Raw genomic sequence first — 23,033 nt, 5'->3', positions numbered from 1 at the left:
ACTAACTCACTGTTTGTTTTCTTTATAGACCTGCATTCTCTGGTAAATGCTTTGACATGAAAGCTGATAGTTGACAGCCACCTGTCTGGGTAGGTCTCAGGGTATCACAAATTGACCGCTAGGAGCACAAGAGACGAAATTATTAGGTCAGTTTATGCTCCTTAGACCATAGCTCCTAGACCACTTATTTTTATACCCTAAGACACAGGAGTGCAACTTTCCTGCTATGTTAGGATGTCAAGGAAATCCATCGCAGAACCATAACAATGTGACAGACAGGTGAGCCTACGGTTTGTATTCTTTATTCAACTACCAGGTTACCAATCTACCCCTGTGGGAACCTTTGTTAATGAGATTCAAACTGAATGCCTATGTCATTTCTATCAGATAGATATTATGCCAGGTCATATTTCACGTTTAACACAATCACATCTAAGCTACAAAAAGGACACAGGCATTGTCAATATTTAAAGAGATGGTATTGATTGTCTACTGGGTGAAAAGAGAGTTATGTACAAGGGATGTCTGGTCTGGAACTAGGAATAATGATGTCAAAGAGCTCAAAATGCATTCAGCTACCAGTTCCGTTCATTGTCTGGTGCCAAACTCCCCGTTGAAAGAAAATCCAAACTCAATTGAGAAACATTGTCTATACGCTTCCAAATTCTGCAGTCTCAAGTTGCCAAAGCGTCATAGTTGAGTCTACTGGTCGAGGTTGAGAAAGCAAGAAAGACATAGCGGCAAACCGGAGTAGAAAGACGGGCTGAATGTTGGGCTGAATGACAAGGCTGCAAGTCTCGCCTCATGCCTACGATGAATGAATGTCAACGAATGATTTGATTGGTTTCTCTCCTGCCCTATCTCACGCAATTCTGTTGCAGGTTATCCGTATATTTGGGTCTTTAGAAGTAGAATGTGCAATGTTAGGATCTGTTGACCAGGCTATTGGCCAGATAGGACAGGATATAACCTGGATATTAACAAAAATAATGTTTAAAAAACTATAGCCTAAGAATTAAGAAACTTTTATATTCTTTAGTTTGAACTTAAGTGGCAGCTTATGATAGAGACGTCTACAAAGTCAAGGCGCAGATCACCGTTGAATCCTGGTATATTTATTGCTTTGGTTACCACCTTGCCCAGCCATAGAAGATCCCTTATTCCCCGTCTTTTTATGATCATCGCCTTATTTCTCATCTGGATACCTATCTATACAGTTTCTTTGTCGTTGAAAGGAAACCGGCGGCATGCCTTGGCTGTAACGGCTGATCTATTCTTCAGCGATTTCTGATGAGGATCGGGCTCATTTGCTTGATGGATCTGAGCCCTCAGACTCTTCCTTTTCGTTGTCGTCGTGGTCGTTGCTGTAGTCCTCGTTATTGTTTTTTTTTTTTTTTTTTTTGCTCTCTTCCTTTTCGATGAGTTTCGCTGCATCGTCGAGATTACCATATGTTTCTTATGTGGCTAATGTATAACAGAAAAGTTGGCTTCCTAAGTCTAAGTCTTAGGATACAAGGAACAAATAGCCTAAGAACTATAGTCTAAGGAACATAAACTGACCTAATAATTTCGTCTCTTGTGCTTCTACCGATCTTTTTTTAGTATCCTGAGGCGTAGCTACAACACGCAGATTAGGTATGTCATGGCTGTGGGATCTCTTTGCACAGGTCAGCGTCTTGTCTAGCACATGACAATAACTTTCAGAAATATTGCAAGAATTCATGAAACTGTTCTCAAGTTTTTGAATATTACTATGAAAAGTATCTGAATAAACTCTTTCCTAATTAGGTGATGTCAGATACCCCCTCTAGTCCTAAACACTTCAAAGTCATCGAATCTAACCACATAACTTAATCCTTGATCCATCATCGCCGACAATATCTACGTGTAAGTACACTTCGATGGGATCAACCAGCTTTCCGTTCTCGACTATACGGAACTGTAGTTTCTCAGACATCTCTTCGGCTTGCAAACCTCTCATCTTTTCAGATGTCAAATGTACCCCTACCACAGCGGTCCTGTTTGAGCTACCCGAAACCAAAGCACTGCCGATATTGTTTTGCGCAGATAGCCAATTCTCCTGGCTACCCAAGGGATCGCCTAGAAAGAAGTAGACAAAGGTAAAGGCATGATCGTGCAGTACACTCAACCGCACCTCGGCCACCCACTCTGTAGTCGCAGTCTGCTCGTTGGCAGCCAAAAGCGATACAGAACCGCCTCCCCACCACTCTGTCACCTTCTTTTGTAATTCTTGTCGGACATCTTCTTTCTGCTTCCCTGTCAGATCCGTGTCGGCATATGCGTAACCAAAGGCTTCTGTAGTCCTGGAGGTATCCGAATTCCAGAAAGTGCCATCATCAGAGGACAAGAATGGGGTTAAGGGTGACTGAGAATCTTGCATCTCGCCTTTAATAACCGTGAAGCTGTTTTCCCCGGCGGGTAAGGGAGTCACCCATGAGTCTGGATTCATAGTTTGCCATATCGCGACGAGTCGATCTGTCATAGTGTGATGAAGTAGGAACAGTGGATCGAACGAAGACAGGGGAACAAATGTCATATGTCCTTGGAGCCCGCCGAAGATATGGATAATGTCGTGAACCGACTCGAGTGAGTCCAAAGTCGAATTGTTTGAGAAAGCCCAAGCCTTGCTACCGAAACTGTTAAAATCTTTGTAACTGGAGAAGAGTGTCGAAAGGCGCCGTTGAATCTCAGGGAGTTTTGAGAGAAGAGCCCGATTGACTTGTTCGTTATCGGATGTCGGTTCCTCCTGGTCGTCGGCGTCGGGTTCGGTAGAGTTTGGAGCCCTCTTTGTCTCGTTCCAGTCTCTCAACTAAACAATGCTTGATTAATAGGAAGTCGCTCAAAATTACATTGCAAGTACTTACAGGGGCCCATATCATGGCCGTTGCGTTCTTGGGATGAAACTGGTAAGAGTAAAGAGGGTTATGTATCTCCTGAACTCCCCTGGGTCCATTTTGAGAGATAGTTTCGTTCCAGAAAATATCAGGAAGATGCGACTCTCCCTCTGGAGCAGGCATTGCCCAGTTCCAATATGGCATCCGAAAGTCTCGTGCTGCAGCTATATATGCCTGTCTATCGGTCCCGTTAGGAAACATCCCGGCAATGACGTTGGCCATTCGATATAGTTCTTGCTATTGAATATTGTCAGCGTGAGGGTAAGGGCTAATTGTGATCCTGTGGTTCGAACCTCAAAAAGAGTCAAGTATGGCCGATGCCACATTGGAAAAAGAACGGAATTGTGAGCGCAGTAACCGGACTGGTTAGCTCCTGGAGCAGCCTCAACCCCATTCCATGCTTCAAAAGGGACTCCGTGAATTCCTTGATAGACAAATCGTCAGCATGATCTTCTCCACAGTTTCATGATTGAGACCGTGCAACAAACGTACCGGCGATCTGGTACCACGACGCAGGATCATCCTGATCGACATCCTGCAACATACTCATGGAGAGGATGTAAAGGTCCCATTTGTACCGATCGCTTTGCATCTCCCGGATCTCAGGCCTCAAGGGAACAGTGCCATTGCGAGTTTGTGGAAGGGGTTTGACGACAATTCGGCCAGTGTCTTGCCTGCGAGTGAGTGAGTCGACGTCGACGCCGTAGGAATAGCTTTGCGCTGCCGCAAGCGCGAAAAAGAGCGTGATCAGCCAACCGATTTGGCACTGCATGGCTAAAAGTGGTATTGAAGAGAGAGATAGAGAGAAAGAAATCGTGGTCGAAGAGAGTTGAAATAGAGGAATCTCAAGTTGAAGATTTGAGCAGATTGAGGCGCCTGAGAAGGTGCGCTACTAGCTCTTGCTCAAGTGTTCTATGTAGGGGGAAAAAACAGTCTTGAGCAGGTTCGTCCGATGATAGCTATCCTAAGGGAGTAGAAGAGTCGCCTCCAGTTTGATCAATCATAAACTGAAAATTATTAGCGAAGAAGAAGCCTCATTAAATATCCATCAAGGATCGAGATGAGCCCGAAGAACAATAGTCTGGGAGTGGGCAGATACCAGGACAACAGCACTTGGTGATATTGCACTTCCACGTTGCTGTACACACTCTGAACCATCAGTCAGTGGAATTAATTTGATGGTCGGATTCACAGAACGGCTTGTTACATTTCTCCTTTGAGTAACAAACATTCTTTCATGATTATGCCATTAGCCCAACGTCCCGGCTAGAGGCAGTCGCCCAACATTTTTCGTGACACTTGGTTTCCCTGCCAAAGGTCGCAACGCAACATATTGCTGTCTTCCCTTGCACTCGAATGACCACGTTTCCAAGTTCCGTTCTATGTGTGTTCGGGCCTGTCCGATGCCGAGTGCCGTGCCATCAAAAGGCGATGTAATGTGTAGAAGCCCGTGCAAGCCTAAGTACCTATTCGATACAGTTGAAACTTGGATTAAGTAGAACGTCTCTGGCATTGGTATAATTTGGTATTTATATTATTATATCTAAATCTCAATCCTTAATTTTATATGAATTTATGTCTATATTCATTCCTCATTCCTCAATCCGTAATCTCAATCCTCAATTTTATATAAATTTATCCTACCTATATTCATTCCTTATTCTGCCTTTGCTGATATTTATTGCTTATCAAGCACAACGTAATCGTAGTGCAAAATGGGAGCACTTGAGTAGCAGTATACGTCAGTCAAGCGTATGCAAGTTAACAGTTCGAGGTAAACTGTAATTAGAGAGTCGGTGAGGATGCTTCGATAATTTCACCCATGTGTAAGGAGATTCGTATTACGTTGCTATAATGTGCACCAGGAAAAATGCAATACGCCGCAGGGCATCGTCAATTCTCAAGAAAGGTAGTTCATAGTCGTATTAGCATGATGCGCCATCGTGAATGCACATAGGCCGCCTCCAGATATAACAGCTCTAACAAAACAATTAAATCAGCACGGTATATCTATCTATTTTCCAACCCGAACGCCATCCAATGCCATAGGTTTCATGGGACCCTTTCTAGGCTCATCGTTACGGTCCACGCGGTACTTGAGCTTGACACCCATTGCAGCAAGCTCCACGTCCAGATACTTGAGCGCACCAGGCACAACGACCTGCGTAGTTTGGTCGCCACCAACCCAGGAGTTGCCGTGACCATCTTCCCACATCTCCCCAGAGATCTCGGTAAGGTCGATGCCCTCCGAGTCATCCAGCTTGATTGCGCAAGCGCGGCAACGTACGATGCTTGGGGCCTTCTTTTTGCCTTGTGCAAACTGTGACACTGTGGGTTGTACAGAAAGGAACGAACCACATCGGCGGCAGATCCACGATTTAGAGTAATCGGAACAGTTAAGCAAACGATCCTGGAGCAGGAATGCAGTTCCGTGTGCCAAAAGAGCATCACGCTCCATTTCTCCCACACGAATACCACCACCTCTCTTTCGACCCTTAATGGGTTGGCCAGTCGTGGGCACGACAGGACCTGTAGTTCGCACCTGATAATATCGTTAGCCGAATCCTAGTCGCTGGTAGTGAACGATTTACCTGATATTTGTCGTTGACCATGTGGCGCAGCCGCTGGTAGTAAACGACTCCGATGTAGATGTCCGCATGAAGCTCCTCTCCAGTTATACCTGAGTACATGGGCTCGTTGCCGTGGTAGTTATATCCGGCCTTCATCAACTGGTGGCCAAAGTAATCTCCGGCGGTGTTTTGCTCGTCAAACTTGAAAGGTGTGGAGTCTTGGGCGAGACCATGCAGTGCACCAGCCTTGCCTGCTAGCGACTCAACGAACCTGGGTCATGTTAGTTTGTATAAATAACGTAAAGAACGTAAAGGAACAGGGCAAACCGACTGGCCGATGGTCATCCGGGACGGAAATGCGTGCGGGTTAATAATAATATCAGGAGAGATACCGGTCTCGGAGAATGGCAGATCCATTGTTGGCCACTTTTGTGAGGCAACACCCTTCTGTCCGTGTCGTGACGAGAACTTATCACCAACAATGGGGGATCGAGGAATTCGGAATTTGACAGAGATGGCTTGCAAGATTTCGTTGCCTGATTCGGCCCCCAGTAATCTGACCTCTTGCACGAAACCGTCTTCCGAGTCCTTGTACTTCTCGTAATGAGTAATGCCGTCGAGGTTCACAAGTTTACCATTGTAATCGGGAGTTACAGTGTGCCAGGCGCAGATGACGTCTCCCTCCTGGATCAGACGACCAACATGGGGCAAACCGTCGTCGTCCAACATGCCCTGGTACTGGGCACTCACGTAACTATGAGGCGCAAACCCAAAGGCCTTGGTGACGCTCTTGGTAGCTTTTGTTCGAGAGTCGTCCTTAAGTGAGATCTTCTTCGTCTTGTAGATAGTGCCATGGCCAAAACCTCGCTCGTGAGCGCTCTTATTGAGAATTGTAGCATCGTCCATGTCGTATCCAGTATAGGATATGACAGCCACAACGGCGTTGAAGCCGTTCGGGAAGTTGTCATAGCCATATTCACTAGCGTGGGATTAGCCGCCGATCTAGTGAACCAGAAATAAATAGTTATGAGAAAGAACTTACTTATGCCGAGGCGAACGAACGACTGGGCTTTGCCCTGTGGTAATTTGATATATTTTGTTGTCAGTTCGATACATCGAAGCAGTACTAGGCGTTCCCATCGTTTGCTTTGACATTTGGCACTGGAGGAAAGTTAGATTGATAGCAAATACAACTATATTTAAACGAACCTGGTAGATATTGCGCTATTTCAGAGTCAGAGTTACGGTCATGAGTATAGGGGAGGGTTAACTTACTGGAGACTGGTTGAAATTCGAAAAAGGGGTCATGTTGGCAAGAATTGACAAAATGTTGGTAGGGTCAAACTCCACATGGGTTGACGTGCCGGACTCAATTTCCTCTGGTACAACAGCTATAGACATATAAGGCTGTTCATATGGTCCGACAAGATCCTGCTTCTGCAGAGGAAGGTACTTTACAGGGCGCACCAGTCTCGCAGGCGTGGAAGCCATGTAGATACCGGGATAAGATCCACCCCTGGAGGGAGGTACGTAGCCGATTTCGAGTTCAAGGGGAACTCCGTGGGTACCCTCCACCTTCCAGTATCGAAGGCAATCAGCAATTCTGATAGACTCTTTGGGAGTACAGTATCCAAGAATCTTGCCGTCAAGCATTACAACAACGTTCTCATCAGTTGAAGCAGTCGAGGCATCAACAATTCCAAGCTCGGCAGCAAGAGTGGTGATGTGGGATACGTCGGCATGTGATGTTTGAATCAAACATTTCGCAGCAAGATGGACGAGCAATCCACATGGAGAACCATCAGGGGTGTGGACGGGACACAAGAAACCCCACGACTCTGGAAGCAGCTTTCGTACGGCTGTTGTCTTCAATTGGGCGAAGAAGGCGCCACGATGGACCATACGGAAATGACTAATGAATCGCGTGAAGTTCAGCTTTTCGGCCACGACTGTGAAACCGGCTGTTTGTTGCAAGTCGAGACCTGACTGACTCTGCAAATTACCAGTTGACATGAAATATTCCAGCGCATTGCCCAGGTTTTCATTGGCCTTGCGGAAAATGTTGTTAGGAAACTCCTTGCGGAATTCCTCAGAAGTAAATGGAATGCCGGGGTTCCTTCGGAGGTATTCTCGTAGAGATGCGCGGACGTTGACGCTGAGGAACTCGTCGAGTCTTTCCTTGAGGATTTGTCCGTAAAGGAAACCACCAAGCAGAATCTCCTGGTTTTGAACAGCATCAGGGTTGTCGACAGCGCACTCTCCGGCGACAAGAGCGTACAGCTTTCGAATCATGAAGAGAAGAAGCTTGTACTTCTCGTTGTCTTGTTCTTCGGTGACATCAACGTTGCCGAGGTGAACCAGAACAATTTTGCGCAAAAACTCAGTACCGACCTCATAATTGGTCATAGTGTCCGGAACTCCAAGAACGACTCGGAACTTCTCACCCAAGAAGGCCCTTGTCTCTGACTTGCTGTAAAGGTTGTAGGACTTGTACGTGCGTAGCAGAAGCTCAATTCGGTCCGTCAGGAAGGTATTTCCGGCTGCCTTGGAACCAGCAGGACCAATCAATCCCTCAAAGATTTCGCGGTCGTTGGTCTCAATCAAGGCCTTGAGAATCATCATAACAGGGACAAGGTACTCGTTCTTGCGCCAGGAGAAACGGAAGGTCATGTTGCCGTCGTTGAGGTAGTGAAGAACGTTGGTCTGAGAGGTCTCGTCGGGACGGAGTGCACGGAGAATAATACCATAGGGAGTATAACCAGCACCACGGTTCTGGAAACTGGGTCGGTTGATGGCCATGGGGAAGTTTCGCTTATTCATCTGCAGCATTCGAATGACTTTCTCGATACCGTTCACAATAAAATAGCCTCCAAGCTCCTCGGCCTCTTCTTTTCTCTGGACGAGGAGCGCGGGTGAGAGGCCCTCGAGATGACATCTGTTTGACTAGTTATGGTGAGTAAGAAATTTTCGGTATCAAAAATTATTGGGGACAAACCTTGATCATGACAGGAACCTGGCCGAATTCTCGGGTGAATTCGACTGGGTCACCGCCGTTGATGCGGTACTCGAGGGTGGCCGAGAGTCTTCCCCGGTATGTGGCATGACGCTCTCTGCACTCGGCGGGGAAAACCTGGCGGTTCCGGGCCAGCTTATTAGAAGGGGGGACCTGAGGCTTCTGTAGGAAGACGTCCTTGTATCGAACAGTGAGGGTGTTCTTCCCATCTGAAGGGGCGCGGTCATCGCCATCGAGGAAAGTTTTGGTGCCAATGTCGGCTATGGCATGCGTCAACAGACTAGGCTCGCCATCGTCACGAAAGATAGCATTGAAGGACTCGATGTGAGGGTTAACGGCTATTTGAAGTGCGGGATAGGCGCTGTGATCCGTGGGAGGGTTTCGGAAGAGGTTTTCACGGCGCAGAGTGTTGAACTGGTGATCCCACTCGGTGTCGGTGGCCGTGGGTGCCATGTTGACTGGTGAGGTCGGCCTCAAAACTTGTAAGAATGGTGGGACTCGGCGGCGCACTTTCTTCTACGCAAAAGCACTGTGTCCAAAACAAGTGGTGTTGAGTTGATCGCGAATAGATAAGGAGCCTGCAGAGCCTACACTATCCTTAAGAATAGTAAGGAGCGGTAGACATTCGTCGATTGGGCGGCTCGCAAAGTATGAATGAGGCTATCGCAAAGGCAGAAAAAAAAAAGTTGCTAGGTATGAAGGCGGAAAAAAAGTTGGACTCGGCCTGGCTTATCTTATCGCAGCAAAGTGGGGCACGCGATGGCGGAACAAATTCTTGCCATCATTCCCTGCTAACAAAACAGTTTGGTAGGATATCTTAATTCTAACTCTCGAAATCTTGATCAACTATGATGATTGATGTTCCTATAGACCTAATCGCTTAACACTGAATTACGATAATACGGGAATATAGTCAACAGTCAGTGGTCTAGAGATCCGATCATTTCGTGAAACTAACCAAACCTGCATTCTACCCACGGTTTCAGGACCCTTCGCTGAGACGATAATAAACGAGAATGGTGACGAATTATCTACCTGTCTTCAAGTCACAAGGTCCGGTTAGCATAAGTCTGGTTCTTTTGTGTTGCCAATCACTGCTTCTAGAGCGAGTAAAGCCTAAAGCTGGTGCCTGGGAAATAGGTACGACGCTGACTGTGTAAGTCGAAAAATGGGGGCCATTTCCCGAAGCTACTTGAGAGCAAAGATGGGATAGAGTTCGTATGCACATCTCAATACAGACTTTCACAGCATCCTTGATTTATTCTTGTAACTATATAAACTAGTGTTTTTAAACTGCAGCTACAAGGAGGATAATGATTCAGAAAGGATAGAAAAAGTAATACTAGGGATAGGGTAGATACTCGCTTAAATCGCAGAAACACGAGACGTTGGGAGTATTTAATCTACCCGGCCGCCACCTCCACGAGGCATTAGGGTGACAAGACATGACCAGCTTGAAGCCCGAAGCTACGATTTTCCAATCACTGCTTGAATGAAACCTAGCGCCACCAAGCCCTGAAAGCCGAACTGCAGCCCAACCCAACCTGCATTTGCAGGCACAAAGACTGGGTGCAGATATGTAGGAAACGAACGAGGAGGATGGGCCATTTGCTGACCTCGGTTGCCTTGCATCTTGACTTGCAGGTAAATGGAAACGACGGAGTTTAGGTATCTGTCACTCTCGCTTTGGTGCACCTTTTATGGTAAGATGCATCTATAGTGGACTTGTCCCTCTGGTTTCTCTTGTGGAGATAAGATCTCACTGTAAGTACCAACGTAAATTCATTCATCCATCTCGATTTCGAAGTAACCTGAGGCAAGCTCATCAGATATCAAGGTTCCGCCGACAGGCTGCCTCTTCGGCTGATGCTTACACCGTGTCTTTATTTTGCTTTGTAAAAATGCCTTGCTGGGACCATAGATGAATGGTATAGTACCTCGTGAGGCCTATAGAGGTCCGAACTACAGCTTGATCTGTTGCTAGTACGTAGTTAGCTCTGGGGGTTATCAGCGACTGTAGTTTGTGGCTCTTCGTGGTGGCTCTTGGCCAAGACCCGCAGTCTACATGGTTGTGTTATCGCAACACAACACGACGTTCAAGCCTCGAAAACGCCCGTATTCGAAATTCTACGATCCGAAGGAATCTGCACGGCGAGAGAAGATCTGGTGCCCCTTGCACCGTTATTTGAATCAAGTAGATGCCGGGTCAGTTGAGTGCCTTGCTTGGGCAAATCTGGTATTGATCGCCGACCAAGTCGGTCACCTTCAACAGTAGATGTGCATTAGTTCCGAAACATTTCTTAGATCCCAGAGAGAAAAATAAGTATTTTGTAGATTGTATAAGAGTAGGAGCTTGACCCAGAAAGGACTGAAATGATTCTCCCTATAGTTTGATATTGTGTGAAACCGATATAAGTTGAGAGTCGGGATTGTACACTCTACTCGATAGGTGAGTTTGTTTGCCAGCTTCTGCCCTCTCAAGACCCTGCAGCTAACCGTAGAAGGTGCTCATCAATAAGAGTCCAAAACACCAATCTCAAACATCCTATACAACTGTCTACCGTATTCCCTCGCCTCTAAATCATTCTGTCAGCGACCAAGACCCCAGGTATTGAATACAAAACAACGTTAGGCGCCCTCGAAAGACTTCGATTTTGAGCACTGACGTCGATGCGGTCCTAGAGCCCTGCGTGGCCCTGGTCGATCATCGCTCCACCCATAGAAGCTCGACTCTCAGCAAGCGAATGAAACGCCGGAGCGCCTAACCCACACTGCTGCCACCTCTAGCTGGACCAGGTGATTGAAGATTGGAATGTCACAACACCCCGCGACAACCTGCAGTCCCCAATCACTACTTTTTGGCGCTCCCGTATACTGCTCATCCCTGCACAAGCTTCAAGTTTCTTGACATAGCTAGAGCTATTGTTAAAAGCTCTTCATCGAGCTATCGTGGAAAATATCCTTGGCATCATCAAGTGGTGGAATATTCATCATCTCTTATCGTCATCAAGTGCTCTGACTACAGCTTGAGTCAACCATCCAGACACACAGCAGATTAAAATCCATCTCTGTAACTCTCTGGGTCTCTTTGGCGCTGCATCTGCGCTAAAATCCAACGCTACTTACGCCGCCAGGCACGGGTCGTTCCCACCACTTTCCCCATTCCTCGCCCCCTCAAGGGCTCCAAAGGCTCTTGCTCGTTGGTTGTCTCTGGCGGCCTTTTGGTGTCTTTTGAGTGCCTGTTTAGTTGTTCTAGCATCCATATCTACCTACCTACTATCGACCTACTGTCTCGGCCGTCATCTCGTTCTAGGTGGGGCATTTTTTTGTGCCTCCGCCCAAGCGTCACCTGTGCCAATCTAGGTACTGCTCCTCCGTCGTTGCACCACGAGCCTCTCCTCCTTCACTATTTCCATCGCCGCCAGAACCCGCGTCCGACACCGACACCGACGCCGACCTAAAACGCCCAGACTCTGGCGCGCACAACCTCGCAGTTGCAGATGTTACTCGTCGCCTGCCGCCGTCCTACAGATCGCTTTTCTTCTTGAACCGCCGTCCTGTTCCTTGTCTCTGTTTTGTAACCTTCAACCCAAGCCTGCACCTAGCTGAGCATCGACAAGAATTGCTTTGTCCATAAAGCACCCCGCCTGCCACATCCTGTAGCATCGTTTTCGACATCGATTTTCTGCGCCTTTCAACTCAAGAGGAGCAGTTCTCAAACCAAGCTGCTTTTTTCTTGTCTTCGCGATAACTGGCATAGCCATAGCTTCGTTTTGACAAGCACCCCACTTGCACCCGACCGCCTGTCGCAATCCGAGCAGTATCCTCTGCGACCTCATAGTAAATATGGCAGGGATTTTCCAAAGGGTGTATAATTGGCTGATGCGCATGTTCTGGTGAGTGACCTTGAGTAGCCTTTATTTAAGAGAAAACGCTGGACTCTTTACTGCCTGTTGCTGCTTGTTGTGGCAGCCCTTGAAGCCACTGCATACTGATGATGAGTTGCAGGGCGATGGAAATGGAAGTGACAATGGTTGGCTTGCAAAATGCCGGCAAGACTTCATTATTGCGAGTCCTCGCTGTGAGTGTTTGGATCCGATGTCTCTCCTGACCGCTTGTCGCTAACTTTTGTTGTGTTTGTAGGGCGGCGAATTCACCCTCGAGTAAGCGCTTCCCACCACCGACTCCATGTTTGTGTTTCTGCGATATCGATGCGAGGATTCCGAATATTTCGTTCCGTAAAGGTTTCAAATGCTAACACCAGGTGCCGCGTAGCTCGATTCCTACCGTTGGTTTCAATATGAAAAAGGTGCAGCGAGGCCATGTCACCCTAAAATGCTGGGACATCGGCGGCCAGCCTCGGTTCCGAACTATGTGGGAGAGATACTGTCGGGGCGTCAGCGCCATCGTGTTCATCGTTGACATTGCCGACACCCCATTGATCCCGCAAGCCAAAGAGGAGCTCCACGATCTTATGAGCCGCAAGTCGCTTGAGGGCATCCCCCTTCTCATCCTAGGGAATAAATCCGATCTTCCGGATAAGCTTTCGGTGGATGAGTTGATCGACGAACTAGACCTGAAAAACATACGCGGTCGTGAGGTGTGCTGCTATGGTATCAGTGCGAAAGAAGAAACAAACCTTGACGCTGTAGTCGAGTTTCTAATGAAATATGCCACGCGCCCATAACTGGGAAGCACCGCTGGTATAGGGGTCGTAGAATGCCTGTTTGAGGGAATCATTCCAGACCTTCCAGTTTGCGAGAGAAGAAGGCGATCCGGCCTGTGCTAGTTGTACCAATGTTCGTCGGGCAAATCCTTATGTTTTCAAGAGGCTGGGGTCTCCAGGATCGATGACGGAGCGAAACGCCAATCGACAGCGGACCGAACAAAGGGACCAACGGTAAACATATATAAAATTCCTCTCACGAGCCCATGACTTTCTGGATAACCGTTGGCTCATACGCGGCTTTTGGTAGTCCTTGCGAAGACTTCTTCGCTGCTCTCACGCTGCCTCTGTTCAGAGTCTTGGATCCACGATACTTTTTCCTTTGTCTTTCGAGGGGCATAAGCTTGCATGATGGAAAGAGGTTCAGCGTTGGCTAGAAGAGGCCTTTTCCCTGGGAACGCTAGTTCTGTATACGAGGGTTGGCGCTTGCTATTCCTCACTACCTGTTTGTTCTTTTGTATTGGAGGCCTGGGTGGTGCTGTCATGGTTTACAGCGCTGTTTTTTTCTACTACTGTTGATGACGACGACGATGCGATTCTTGAACATTGGCTTTTCTGGGTGGAACATACTTGATCGAGCAAAGCATGGGCAGTTGTCGGCCACGGTTTGTGTAAGTAATCTGTGAGCGGCTGACTAGAAACGGCTGATGATTGAATGATTATGTCGTTATGAATTTGTCCTTCCCGGTTTTCTGCATGGCAGTTGTTGGAAGCGAGGCGAGTTATAGATTGGGAATTTGGTAATAGGTCATTGAAACGAGGTTCGACTGTGTAATGAGATAGGCGTTGTGAATCCAATAGAAACATCCTATAATCGTATTTTACCCACGAGTTGCGCGAACCGAGCCTGTATTAAAGTAGGAACAAGCTTCAATACTAGAGTAGCGGACTCGGGCAACTTTAAACAGATCGAATTGTAAAAATGGCTTGTCCCAGATGACATGGGGTGAGTTGTCAATGTGAAGCGCGGATGTCCAGGTGATGCCGGGGTGCGGATACTTATCAACACCCATACTTGGCAACCGTAAGTCCTTTTAGTCTGGAAAAAAGACGAGTGAAAGCAAAGAGAATCAGGGATGAGTATAAAAGTGAGAATTGAAAAGAATGAATAAAATTTGCCGTTCAAATTAAAAAGAAAGTGGGAGGATATGTGAGAGAGGGGCCTGTCGAGGGAAACTCTGGGAGGCTACACACGGACCACTTGATGCGTTGGCCAACTCATCGCTGCAGTTGACAAGCGCCGCACGCCAGTTTGCAGTGGCTCCCTTGCCCTGTCAATCCCGCCTCGCATCACGCATCCATCGCCTTTCCGTCCGCACCCACCCCCGGGCTGAGCAAACGAACTGGTGAGGATCTGAGGTGCAGCAGGGGAGGATATCGTGGGTGCCTCTGACTGGGTGCTGTCGTTTTCTTGAACGGCCAAGTGCTTCCGATGAACGGGTCCCTTTCCTAGATGGTCGCTTGCCGCCTTAGGGTCCTGCTGGCGTCAGTTGTCACTAACAGGGCCCTGGTTTCCCAGATCGAGTACTGTAAGTCGGGAATGCTTTTGCATGCTGCAGATTATACTGTATAAGAAGATGTCGACGAGCCAATTAGCATCGCATCGATGAATTCCACAGGGGTCTGGACCGCAGATTGCGAACAGAGATCAGCATTGAGAATGTTCAAGTTTCAAGCAACTTGTGTGCTTTAGGCGAGTTGAACAAATGCAATGAGATCATGTTGTGCCCGGTGCTTCGTGAACAGCCCTTCGGGAGCTCCGATCAGACGGGCGGCGGTGAACGGAGGCGGAGCGGAGGGTTGTCGGTACGGGGGTGGAGACGGAGTGGTATAATGGTTCGAGGACGTCGCAAAGGATTATGAGCATTGAAGTGAATCAATGAAAGCGTGTTTGGTCTTGACCATAATGTAACAGTAAGAATGGAACAAGAAAGAAGATGTCGTGTGGAAAGGGTTGACATTATTATTTCTCTAGAAGGAAATGAACTGGAATTCGAGGTTTTGGGAAAGGTGGATTCGGCCTTTTCATTGGAGCGTCTTTGATAACTGTGAGCGAATCGAAGGTCTTGCGCTAGACAATGGCTTTTCTGCAAATGGACCTCCCTCACACGGCTCAAGTTCCGGATGACTTTGGAACCGCTGATGCGGTTGACGCTGGCGGCTCATTCGTGGAGATCCTCGTTAGAAGTTAGCCCTGAAGCTATCGTGACTGGACGACTGACCAGTCCGAGCTGGAACATTTGCTTGAAAAGTGACCGTGGATACGAGAAGGATCAGCTGGCGAACGTGATGTGATTCAATGGATCGCCGGCCGAATAAAAGCTGAGCTGAGTAAATGAATTGATGCTGCTTAAAAAAACAAGTTAGTGGAGGAGAGAAGTGACCACCCAAAGGTGGATTCTTCGATATGGGTGCCTGACTTGACGTTAGTTAGGAAAGAGCTTAGGCAAGGAAGTAAGGAGGGAGAAGGTTGTTGCCGTCAGAGGACCACTTGTTTTGACACATTCCTTCCTTCCATTTTCCAACGTTCTAGTTCAGAGGACTCCTTCCATTTCAGTTTCAGGTTGAGCGTAGTCTATTCTCTGGGCACCATTCCTTATCAACTCAATTTCTACGTACTAACTGCTTATTATTCTCGAGAACTAGACGTTTCTTTACAGGAGATTCACAACCGGTTCTTTATATGACCAGAGGCTGGAATCATTTCAGTTTGGATGCCTACAAAGGATGAGACAATTTGTGACTATCTGGGTATTTTGATTCTATATTTAGGTAAAACGGAAAGAACCACAACGTATTACGAGTCTCTCCATCTCGATACACCCACCGTTATCCTGCTGGCAAGGCACTGATATCCTCATGGGTAGTCCGTGAATCCAGCTGTCTCGCCATCTCGATCTACCATATATCGAAATTGCTCCCGGTCCTCGAGCAAGCATTTGGGCAGGTCAATATTGTCATCGACCCGTGTAAAAGTGTCGATTTTGCGACCCCATAAGTCAACACCTTGGCGTACGGCACTGGCAATGCGATCTCTATCGCGGAAAGATTCGCGGTTCATCCACGCATGTGAAAAACTGGACATCTTGTTCAAAAATTGATCCACTGTCGCAAAGCAAGAACTGCAATGCCAACCCGCATTCGATAAAACGCCCTTTTCCAAATCGCGCAATAGGGGAATGCCTGCATCACCAGTCCGCAAATTACCAGGCAGTATTGTCTTGCGCATGCCTTGGTAGTAGGTCGCTTGTGGGAATGGCCATTCGGGCCCGTCGTGGAGGAACTGAAAGGAGTAGTAGTAGAATTTGGAGGACAGGGTGAGACGACGTGGAAAGTTGCATGTGCGAAGGACTAGCATTGTTGCTGGACGAGGAACCTCATCAACATCGGCGACCAGAATGACGTCGCCCTGGGCAGGGGTTTGCTTGCCAGTAAGTCTTGGGAAGACTTGTTCGAACATGGCGTTTCGTTGCAAGTCTTCACGATCCCAGTGACGCAAAGGCTTGAAATTCTTTGGGTATTCGAGCTGGTGGTATATCATCTTGTCATGATATACTTCGAATCGCTTCCAGTTATCGCGAATAGCAAGATTCTTTGGGCCTCCCTGAAATGTAAGGGGTGCCTCGACAATGACAAAATAGTCGACATAATCATACAAGGTCTTTAGTCGGATCTCAAGAAAGTCCAGCTCAGTGTTGACCATGAAGAGGTCGTATATCTTGCGACGGCTGTTGAAAGCATCCGCCTTGGGCTTGAAGATGGAGTAACCGTGTGCGGCGCATAACGATCGAGCAGCTTCCGAAGCATAGAACTCTTGATGCGATTTCGAGAAGTCGAGCCTTGGGAGTGTTTGGGTCACCCTGATATCTGCATCAGTAATGCGATGTGTGTGTGAGCAGTCGAAGTGTGGCTGTCTGGAGAGAAGCACTACTGCGCAAACCAGTGCAAACAACAGAACAAACGGTCGAGAAGGGGCGAGAGAGGCCATGATGGGCCCTGGAAGTAAATTCAACCGAAAGAGAAAAGTGGTAAAAGAGTATCGGTATGTGACAACTCACACTTGGTTAGTATCTATGCATTCGATACCCAACAGTAAAGGAGCCACGATATCGGGAAACACGGCACCATATCCCTAGAAGGACTCATAGATCGCCCGCTAGCAAGGTCGAGGATATTCTCTACAGCATCAGATGGAGATGATGGCCTGGTAGTTACACGCAAACGTTTATGCAGTGCCATGCCAGCAGCCATCCATTATTGGCTGACTGGATGCTTGGCAGTGCCGATCGGCCGACAGTCCCAGTAAGTGACAGTAGACAAGCACTGATGAAGATTAGGATTATCGTCCTTTAAACGAGTCTGTTTCATGTGATGTTGCAGTGACCCGGTAATCCTACTTACTTTATAAAGCGTAGTACTCGAGGATTATGACTTCTCGTATATCAACACCAGGCCACGCTAATCTCCAAGCCAGACGGCACCAAGTTTAAATATAGCCATTACAAATATTTATAATCGAAGACTAATAATGAAGAAGACTTGTTAAGGCTCATTCATATATAATGCAGGCATATAAACCGGGAATAATGACGTTCAACTCTGAAGTTTGATTTGCGGGGAGAAGCTCCATAACTAACTTATCGCTATCCGGAGCCGAGACGGGGCGAAATCGGCCTCGGTACCTGTCAAACGGTCAAATGCTCCGATTCGAGTTTCCTTTCCCACTTTCCCCTCACGTTTGGCCGTTAACGTTGAGTACATTTTGTGGAGGTTGCGCGCCCTGAAAGTGACATTATTCGTCCTGTCCGGACTGTGGAGATACTTTGAACCCTCCGAATTGACCGAATTGATTGCTCTCTTCTATCTTAATCATAATGAGTCGATCATCCCGACTTGTCGCATTCCGAAACCTGTCCTTTATTAGTTCTCGTCCTGTATCAACCTTTCGTTTATCTGTCCAGACTCATTCAGTTATCCCTTTGCAACGTCCTTTCACCTCTTCTGCTATCAAAATGGGAGACGCTATCTCTGAGAAACCTCACAATGCTTGGCTCGGTGCCAAGGGACCAGCTGCTCTTGATCTTCGAAGTATGTCAATTACTTATATGCGTTGAGATCTGAACCTCTGACTCTCTTATCTGTCTAGGCGATGTTGTGACAACCCCCACGCCAGCCATGCTCGAGGCTGTCTCGACATGCTCGTTGCTGGACGATGTCTTCCAAGAAGACCCTGCCACCAATGACCTTGAAGCTTATGTAGCAGAGCGTACAGGCAAAGAAGCTGGTCTTTTCGTTCTTTCGGGCACGATGGGTAACCAACTCGCCCTAAGATCTCTTCTTACACAGCCACCTTACTCCGTACTCTGCGACTATCGTGCCCACATATTCACCGCTGAAGCTGGTGGGTGAGTACTCACGTATGTAGCGTCATTGAGCTGTCTTGACTAATAACAATGCAGCACCTCAAACCTTACAGGAGCTCAGATTCAAACTGTTGTCCCTAAGAATGGGAGATATATGACGCTAGAGGAAATCCAGGAGAATGTGACCCTGGACGATGATGTTCACGGCTGCCCCACGCGAGTGATTAGCCTTGAAAACACACTTCACGGTATGGTCATGCCCCTGAGTGAAGTGAAGCGTATCTCCGAGTTTGCTAGAGAGCACGATATCAAACTTCACTTGGATGGCGCACGGTTATGGGAAGCTGTGGTATCCGGAGCTGGATCTCTGACCGAATACTGTTCTTACTTTGACACTATCAGCCTGTGTCTTTCCAAAGGTCTCGGTGCCCCTGCAGGAAGTGTGATCGTGGGCCCGAAGGCTACACTGAAGCACGCTCGCTGGGTTCGCAAGTCCATTGGAGGCGGTCTTCGGCAATCCGGCGTCCTCACCTCCGCAGGTCGCATTGCCGTGGAGCAAACCTTTGGTAAATCACCCAACGGTCAAGACGGACCCCTTAAAGCCTCTCACGAAATGGCCCGCAAGGTTGACGACCTCTGGACCAGCATGGGCGGTAAGATTGATGAGCCGACCGAGACCAACATGGTGTGGTTGGATCTCAAGGCTGCAGGGTGCAGCGAGAAGCGGTTCATTGAGATTGGAGCTGAAGCTGGGCTCAAGTTCATGTGTAATAGGTTGGTGACACATTACCAGGTCGCACAGAATGGGGATGAGGTCTTGCGACGACTAAAGGTTGTTTTTGAAAAGGTCCTTGGAGAGAGCCAAGACTCGAGTGTTGAGCAAAAGATTGGAAAGGGAAGTGTATATGTGCCTCAATAGATGATGGGGTTTAGTAAAATAGAATAGATTGTTGTTATATTATGCTATTGCACTTGTTCCGTTGAGGTTACTGCTTACGTCTTGAGAATGAGAGTCGGTGAGAGTACTTGAACTACTCACGTAATTGTAAATAACAAAGTACTTTGGCCTTGGATTTAAGTTTGAGTGAGTTGCGAGACATCGGGCCGTTGTCATGATCAGAGCTAGGACCAGGGTTATGATCATCGTCTTTGCGTGGAGTTGCACCGCGTATTAGTTTAATCTACAGCCTCAGAGTAGAAGAGAACTAAGTGATTCAGGCAGGTGGTTACATAATGAATTCACCAGAGTTGCCGATGAGTTGTTGTAACGGACTCGCTGATACCCTCCTATGTATAGAGCAGAAGCTTCCACTAGCATAAATTCACTTTGAAGTTTGAATATGTCAGAGAAAGTCAATTAACGTCTTGGTATGTTCTACCGTTGACTCAGAAACTCAAGAAAAAACGAGAGCCAAGACCGATTCAAATGCCCAGGACGCCGCTGACACGTTCACAAAGAGTTTAATTCCGCACTCTAAGGAAAATAAAGGCAAAAAAAAGACGTTTCTCTTTTTGAATTGCGCGTCTCGTCTTGTTTTCTTGACGTCACCAACCAATCGGTCAAATTGACGGCTTCACTGCAAGAAACGTCTAGTTTAAGTGTGGGAAGAGCCAAGCAAAAAGTGCGGGGAAAGGAAAAGACAGAAACAGGGATTATTATGAGCGTTTCTCCACGTTTGTTTGTCTTTTTTCATGTGGCGTCCGGGGTGTGTTGATGTTTATAACTGAACGATACAACGTCACAGTTGTCATGGGCTGATTTGTATTACAAACCTATTCGATTGGATATCTCATGATGGTAGAAAGAGTCTGATGAGTAGTATGACTGTTCATTTTTAGTTACTTTGTTACTGAGAGCAAATCGTCATGGTCGAGTCCATGTATATACAGTTGTCAAGTATCGTCATGATGAAAGTTCATCAATGCTCTTGGCCAACACAAAATCACTCACGCTAATAAAACAAATAAAATAAAAAGGTTGCCTACTTACTTACTAGGTAGAGATACACGGCAGGAGGAAATGATCGTCAGGCTCAACTCCAACTCTTTCAGCTCTTCCCTTCTTGGCTTACACTGCACCCCATCCCATGACAAGGGTAGCTCAAGGTAGCTAAATCCTGTTTAGAGACAATGTCATGATCATCTTTGCTTGGCCTACTCCCCATAGAAACTCGTATATATTTACTTTGGTTTCCCTCTTTTCTTTTCTGTGCCGCATCCTTAATATCAATTAATACTCAATTGGCAACTGGGTCATCTCTCTTCAATCATGCCGTCTCCACGACATATCGCTGCAGCTTTAGTTGCTACTGCGACAACTGCATCAGCTCTCTATGTCAATGGTACTGTCGTTGCACCTTGCGACTCACCAATTTATTGTCATGGAGAAATCCTAGAGCAGGTCGAACTCGCTCGACCTTTTAGCGACTCCAAGACCTTTGTCGATATGTAAGTAATGCCCAATCAATCGCTCTCATGACATGACACTAACACTCGTCATCATAGGCCAGCCATTCGCCCTCTAAGTGACATCCAGGAAGCTTTTGACAAACTCGAGAAGCCTCTTCGCAACAATTCTGCCCTCGCTGAATTTCTCGATGAAAACTTTGACGATGCTGGCAATGAGCTGGAAGAGGTTTCCAGAGATGATCTCGATACTGACCCTACATTCCTCGACAACATTAACGACACTGTAATCAGAGAATTCACTGAAAAGGTTATTGACATTTGGCCTGATTTGACCCGTCGATATGACCAAGACGCCAAAAACTGTTCGGATTGCCCCAACAGCTTCATTCCCGTCAACCGATCTTTCGTCGTTGCAGGTGGTCGATTCCGTGAGCCCTACTACTGGGACTCTTACTGGATCATTCTGGGTCTTCTCCGAACTGGTGGCTCTTTCATTGAGATCGCCAAGAACACAATCGAAAACTTCCTCGACTTTATTGAGGAGTACGGTTTCGTACCCAATGGAGCTCGAATTTACTATCTTAACCGTTCCCAGCCTCCTCTGCTATCGCAGATGATCAAGGCCTACGTCGAGTACACAAACGACACTGATATCCTTGAGCGAGCTCTGCCTTTGCTGGTACAGGAGCACGAGTTCTTTATGAACAACCGCTCAGTCCCGGTCTATATCAACAACGAGACCTACTATCTCAACACGTAAGCACATCGCGTCTTTCTTAAGCAATACCACTGACACACTCCCCAGATACAACGTTTCCAACACCAGACCACGACCTGAGTCGTACCGCGAGGACTACATCACCGCAAACAACGAGTCTTACTACTCACCAGAGTCCGGTGAAGTCTATGAAGGCGGTGAAGAGCTCAGCTTCAAGCAAAAGGAGGCCCTCTACGGAAACCTCGCTAGTGGCGCCGAGAGTGGTCTCGACTACACAGTAAAGTGGATTGCTCGTCCAGAGGATGCTATTCGTGACAACTACTTCCCACTTCGGTACCTCAACACCAGGAACATCATCCCTGTCGATCTCAACTCCATTCTGTACGGTAACGAGATTGCCATCGCCGACTTTTACGAGCAGACCGGAAACAACAGTGCCAGTGAGCAGTGGCGCGAGGTTGCTGCTAACCGAAGCTATGCTATGCACGGTTTTCTGTGGAACGAGACTCTTTGGAGCTATTTCGACTACAACCTGACTTCAAAAGCGCAGCAAATCTACTTCCCTGTGGATGAGAACACAACCGTTGTGGATACAGAGGACGCCCCTAAGGGGCAGCAGGTCTTCTTCAGCCCTACTCAGTTCTACCCCTTCTGGCTTGGTGCCGCTCCTGACTACCTCAAGAACAACCCCTATGCCGTTTACAATGCATACAAGCGAGTTGAATACTACCTTGATAACCGCGAGGGTGGTATCCCTGCGAGCAACGTCGAGACTGGTCAGCAATGGGATCAGCCTAATGTCTGGCCTCCTCTGATGCACATCCTCATGGCTGGACTCGAGAGAGTTCCCCCAACCTTTGGCATTTTGGATCCTTCCTTCATCGAGGTCCGTAGACTGGCTCTTCGTCTTGGACAACGATACCTCGACTCGACTTTCTGTACCTGGTACGCAACTGGTGGCTCGACTTCGGAAACCCCCAAGCTCCAAAGCACATCCGATGAGGAAGAAGGCATCATGTTTGAGAAGTACGCCGATAACGCTACCAATGTCGCTGGAGGTGGTGGCGAATATGAAGTCGTCGAGGGCTTTGGCTGGACAAACGGTGTCTTGATCTGGGCTGTTGATGAGTTCCGCAACAGACTGACGCGACCCAAGTGTGATAACCTCGAGTCTGCACATTCCAACGACAAGCGTGACTCCAGCGCTGTCATGCTTCATGCCCGTGATGCCAAGCGCGTCAAGAAGTTTGGTCGCAGAAAGAGAGCCGCCGAGAAGGCTGCTAAGAAGAGATCGAGCCGTCTCTTTCACTTTTAAGTCT

At 47.5% G+C, this 23,033-nt stretch overlaps 6 protein-coding genes across 6 annotated transcripts; 3 read left to right on the top strand and 3 right to left on the bottom strand.

Annotated features, from left to right (window-relative positions):
• Nucleotides 1–1,837: 1,837 nt before the first annotated feature.
• On the bottom strand, nt 1,838–3,687 carry FPOAC1_008055 (uncharacterized protein; the record flags this gene model as incomplete). Its single annotated transcript, XM_044852501.1, has 4 exons — nt 1,838–2,830; nt 2,886–3,152; nt 3,209–3,339; nt 3,408–3,687. 4 exons carry the CDS (start codon nt 3,685–3,687, stop codon nt 1,838–1,840), a joined length of 1,671 nt encoding a protein of 556 aa, XP_044705171.1.
• Nucleotides 3,688–4,929: 1,242 nt separating this feature from the next.
• On the bottom strand, nt 4,930–8,951 carry ACR2 (DNA-directed RNA polymerase I subunit RPA2; the record flags this gene model as incomplete). Its single annotated transcript, XM_044852500.1, has 7 exons — nt 4,930–5,457; nt 5,507–5,756; nt 5,817–6,464; nt 6,528–6,646; nt 6,695–6,709; nt 6,761–8,428; nt 8,481–8,951. 7 exons carry the CDS (start codon nt 8,949–8,951, stop codon nt 4,930–4,932), a joined length of 3,699 nt encoding a protein of 1,232 aa, XP_044705170.1.
• Nucleotides 8,952–12,528: 3,577 nt separating this feature from the next.
• FPOAC1_008053 (uncharacterized protein) lies at nt 12,529–13,185 on the top strand (the record flags this gene model as incomplete). Its single annotated transcript, XM_044852499.1, has 3 exons — nt 12,529–12,579; nt 12,642–12,661; nt 12,774–13,185. The coding sequence occupies 3 exons, from the start codon at nt 12,529–12,531 to the stop codon at nt 13,183–13,185; spliced, it is 483 nt and encodes a 160-aa protein (XP_044705169.1).
• Nucleotides 13,186–16,081: 2,896 nt separating this feature from the next.
• On the bottom strand, nt 16,082–17,212 carry FPOAC1_008052 (uncharacterized protein; the record flags this gene model as incomplete). Its single annotated transcript, XM_044852498.1, has 1 exon — nt 16,082–17,212. One exon carries the CDS (start codon nt 17,210–17,212, stop codon nt 16,082–16,084), a length of 1,131 nt encoding a protein of 376 aa, XP_044705168.1.
• A 1,024-nt stretch (nt 17,213–18,236) lies between these two features.
• On the top strand, nt 18,237–19,506 carry FPOAC1_008051 (uncharacterized protein; the record flags this gene model as incomplete). Its single annotated transcript, XM_044852497.1, has 3 exons — nt 18,237–18,312; nt 18,371–18,629; nt 18,684–19,506. The coding sequence occupies 3 exons, from the start codon at nt 18,237–18,239 to the stop codon at nt 19,504–19,506; spliced, it is 1,158 nt and encodes a 385-aa protein (XP_044705167.1).
• Nucleotides 19,507–20,856: 1,350 nt separating this feature from the next.
• On the top strand, nt 20,857–23,029 carry FPOAC1_008050 (uncharacterized protein; the record flags this gene model as incomplete). The annotated part of the gene is made up of 3 exons (XM_044852496.1): nt 20,857–21,035; nt 21,093–21,752; nt 21,802–23,029. The coding sequence occupies 3 exons, from the start codon at nt 20,857–20,859 to the stop codon at nt 23,027–23,029; spliced, it is 2,067 nt and encodes a 688-aa protein (XP_044705166.1).
• Nucleotides 23,030–23,033: the final 4 nt, after the last annotated feature.

Source organism: Fusarium poae, chromosome 3 (assembly GCF_019609905.1).
Source record: "Fusarium poae strain DAOMC 252244 chromosome 3, whole genome shotgun sequence".
NCBI classification, from domain to species: Eukaryota; Fungi; Ascomycota; class Sordariomycetes; order Hypocreales; family Nectriaceae; genus Fusarium; species Fusarium poae.
This window is presented reverse-complemented; position numbering and strand designations above follow the sequence as displayed.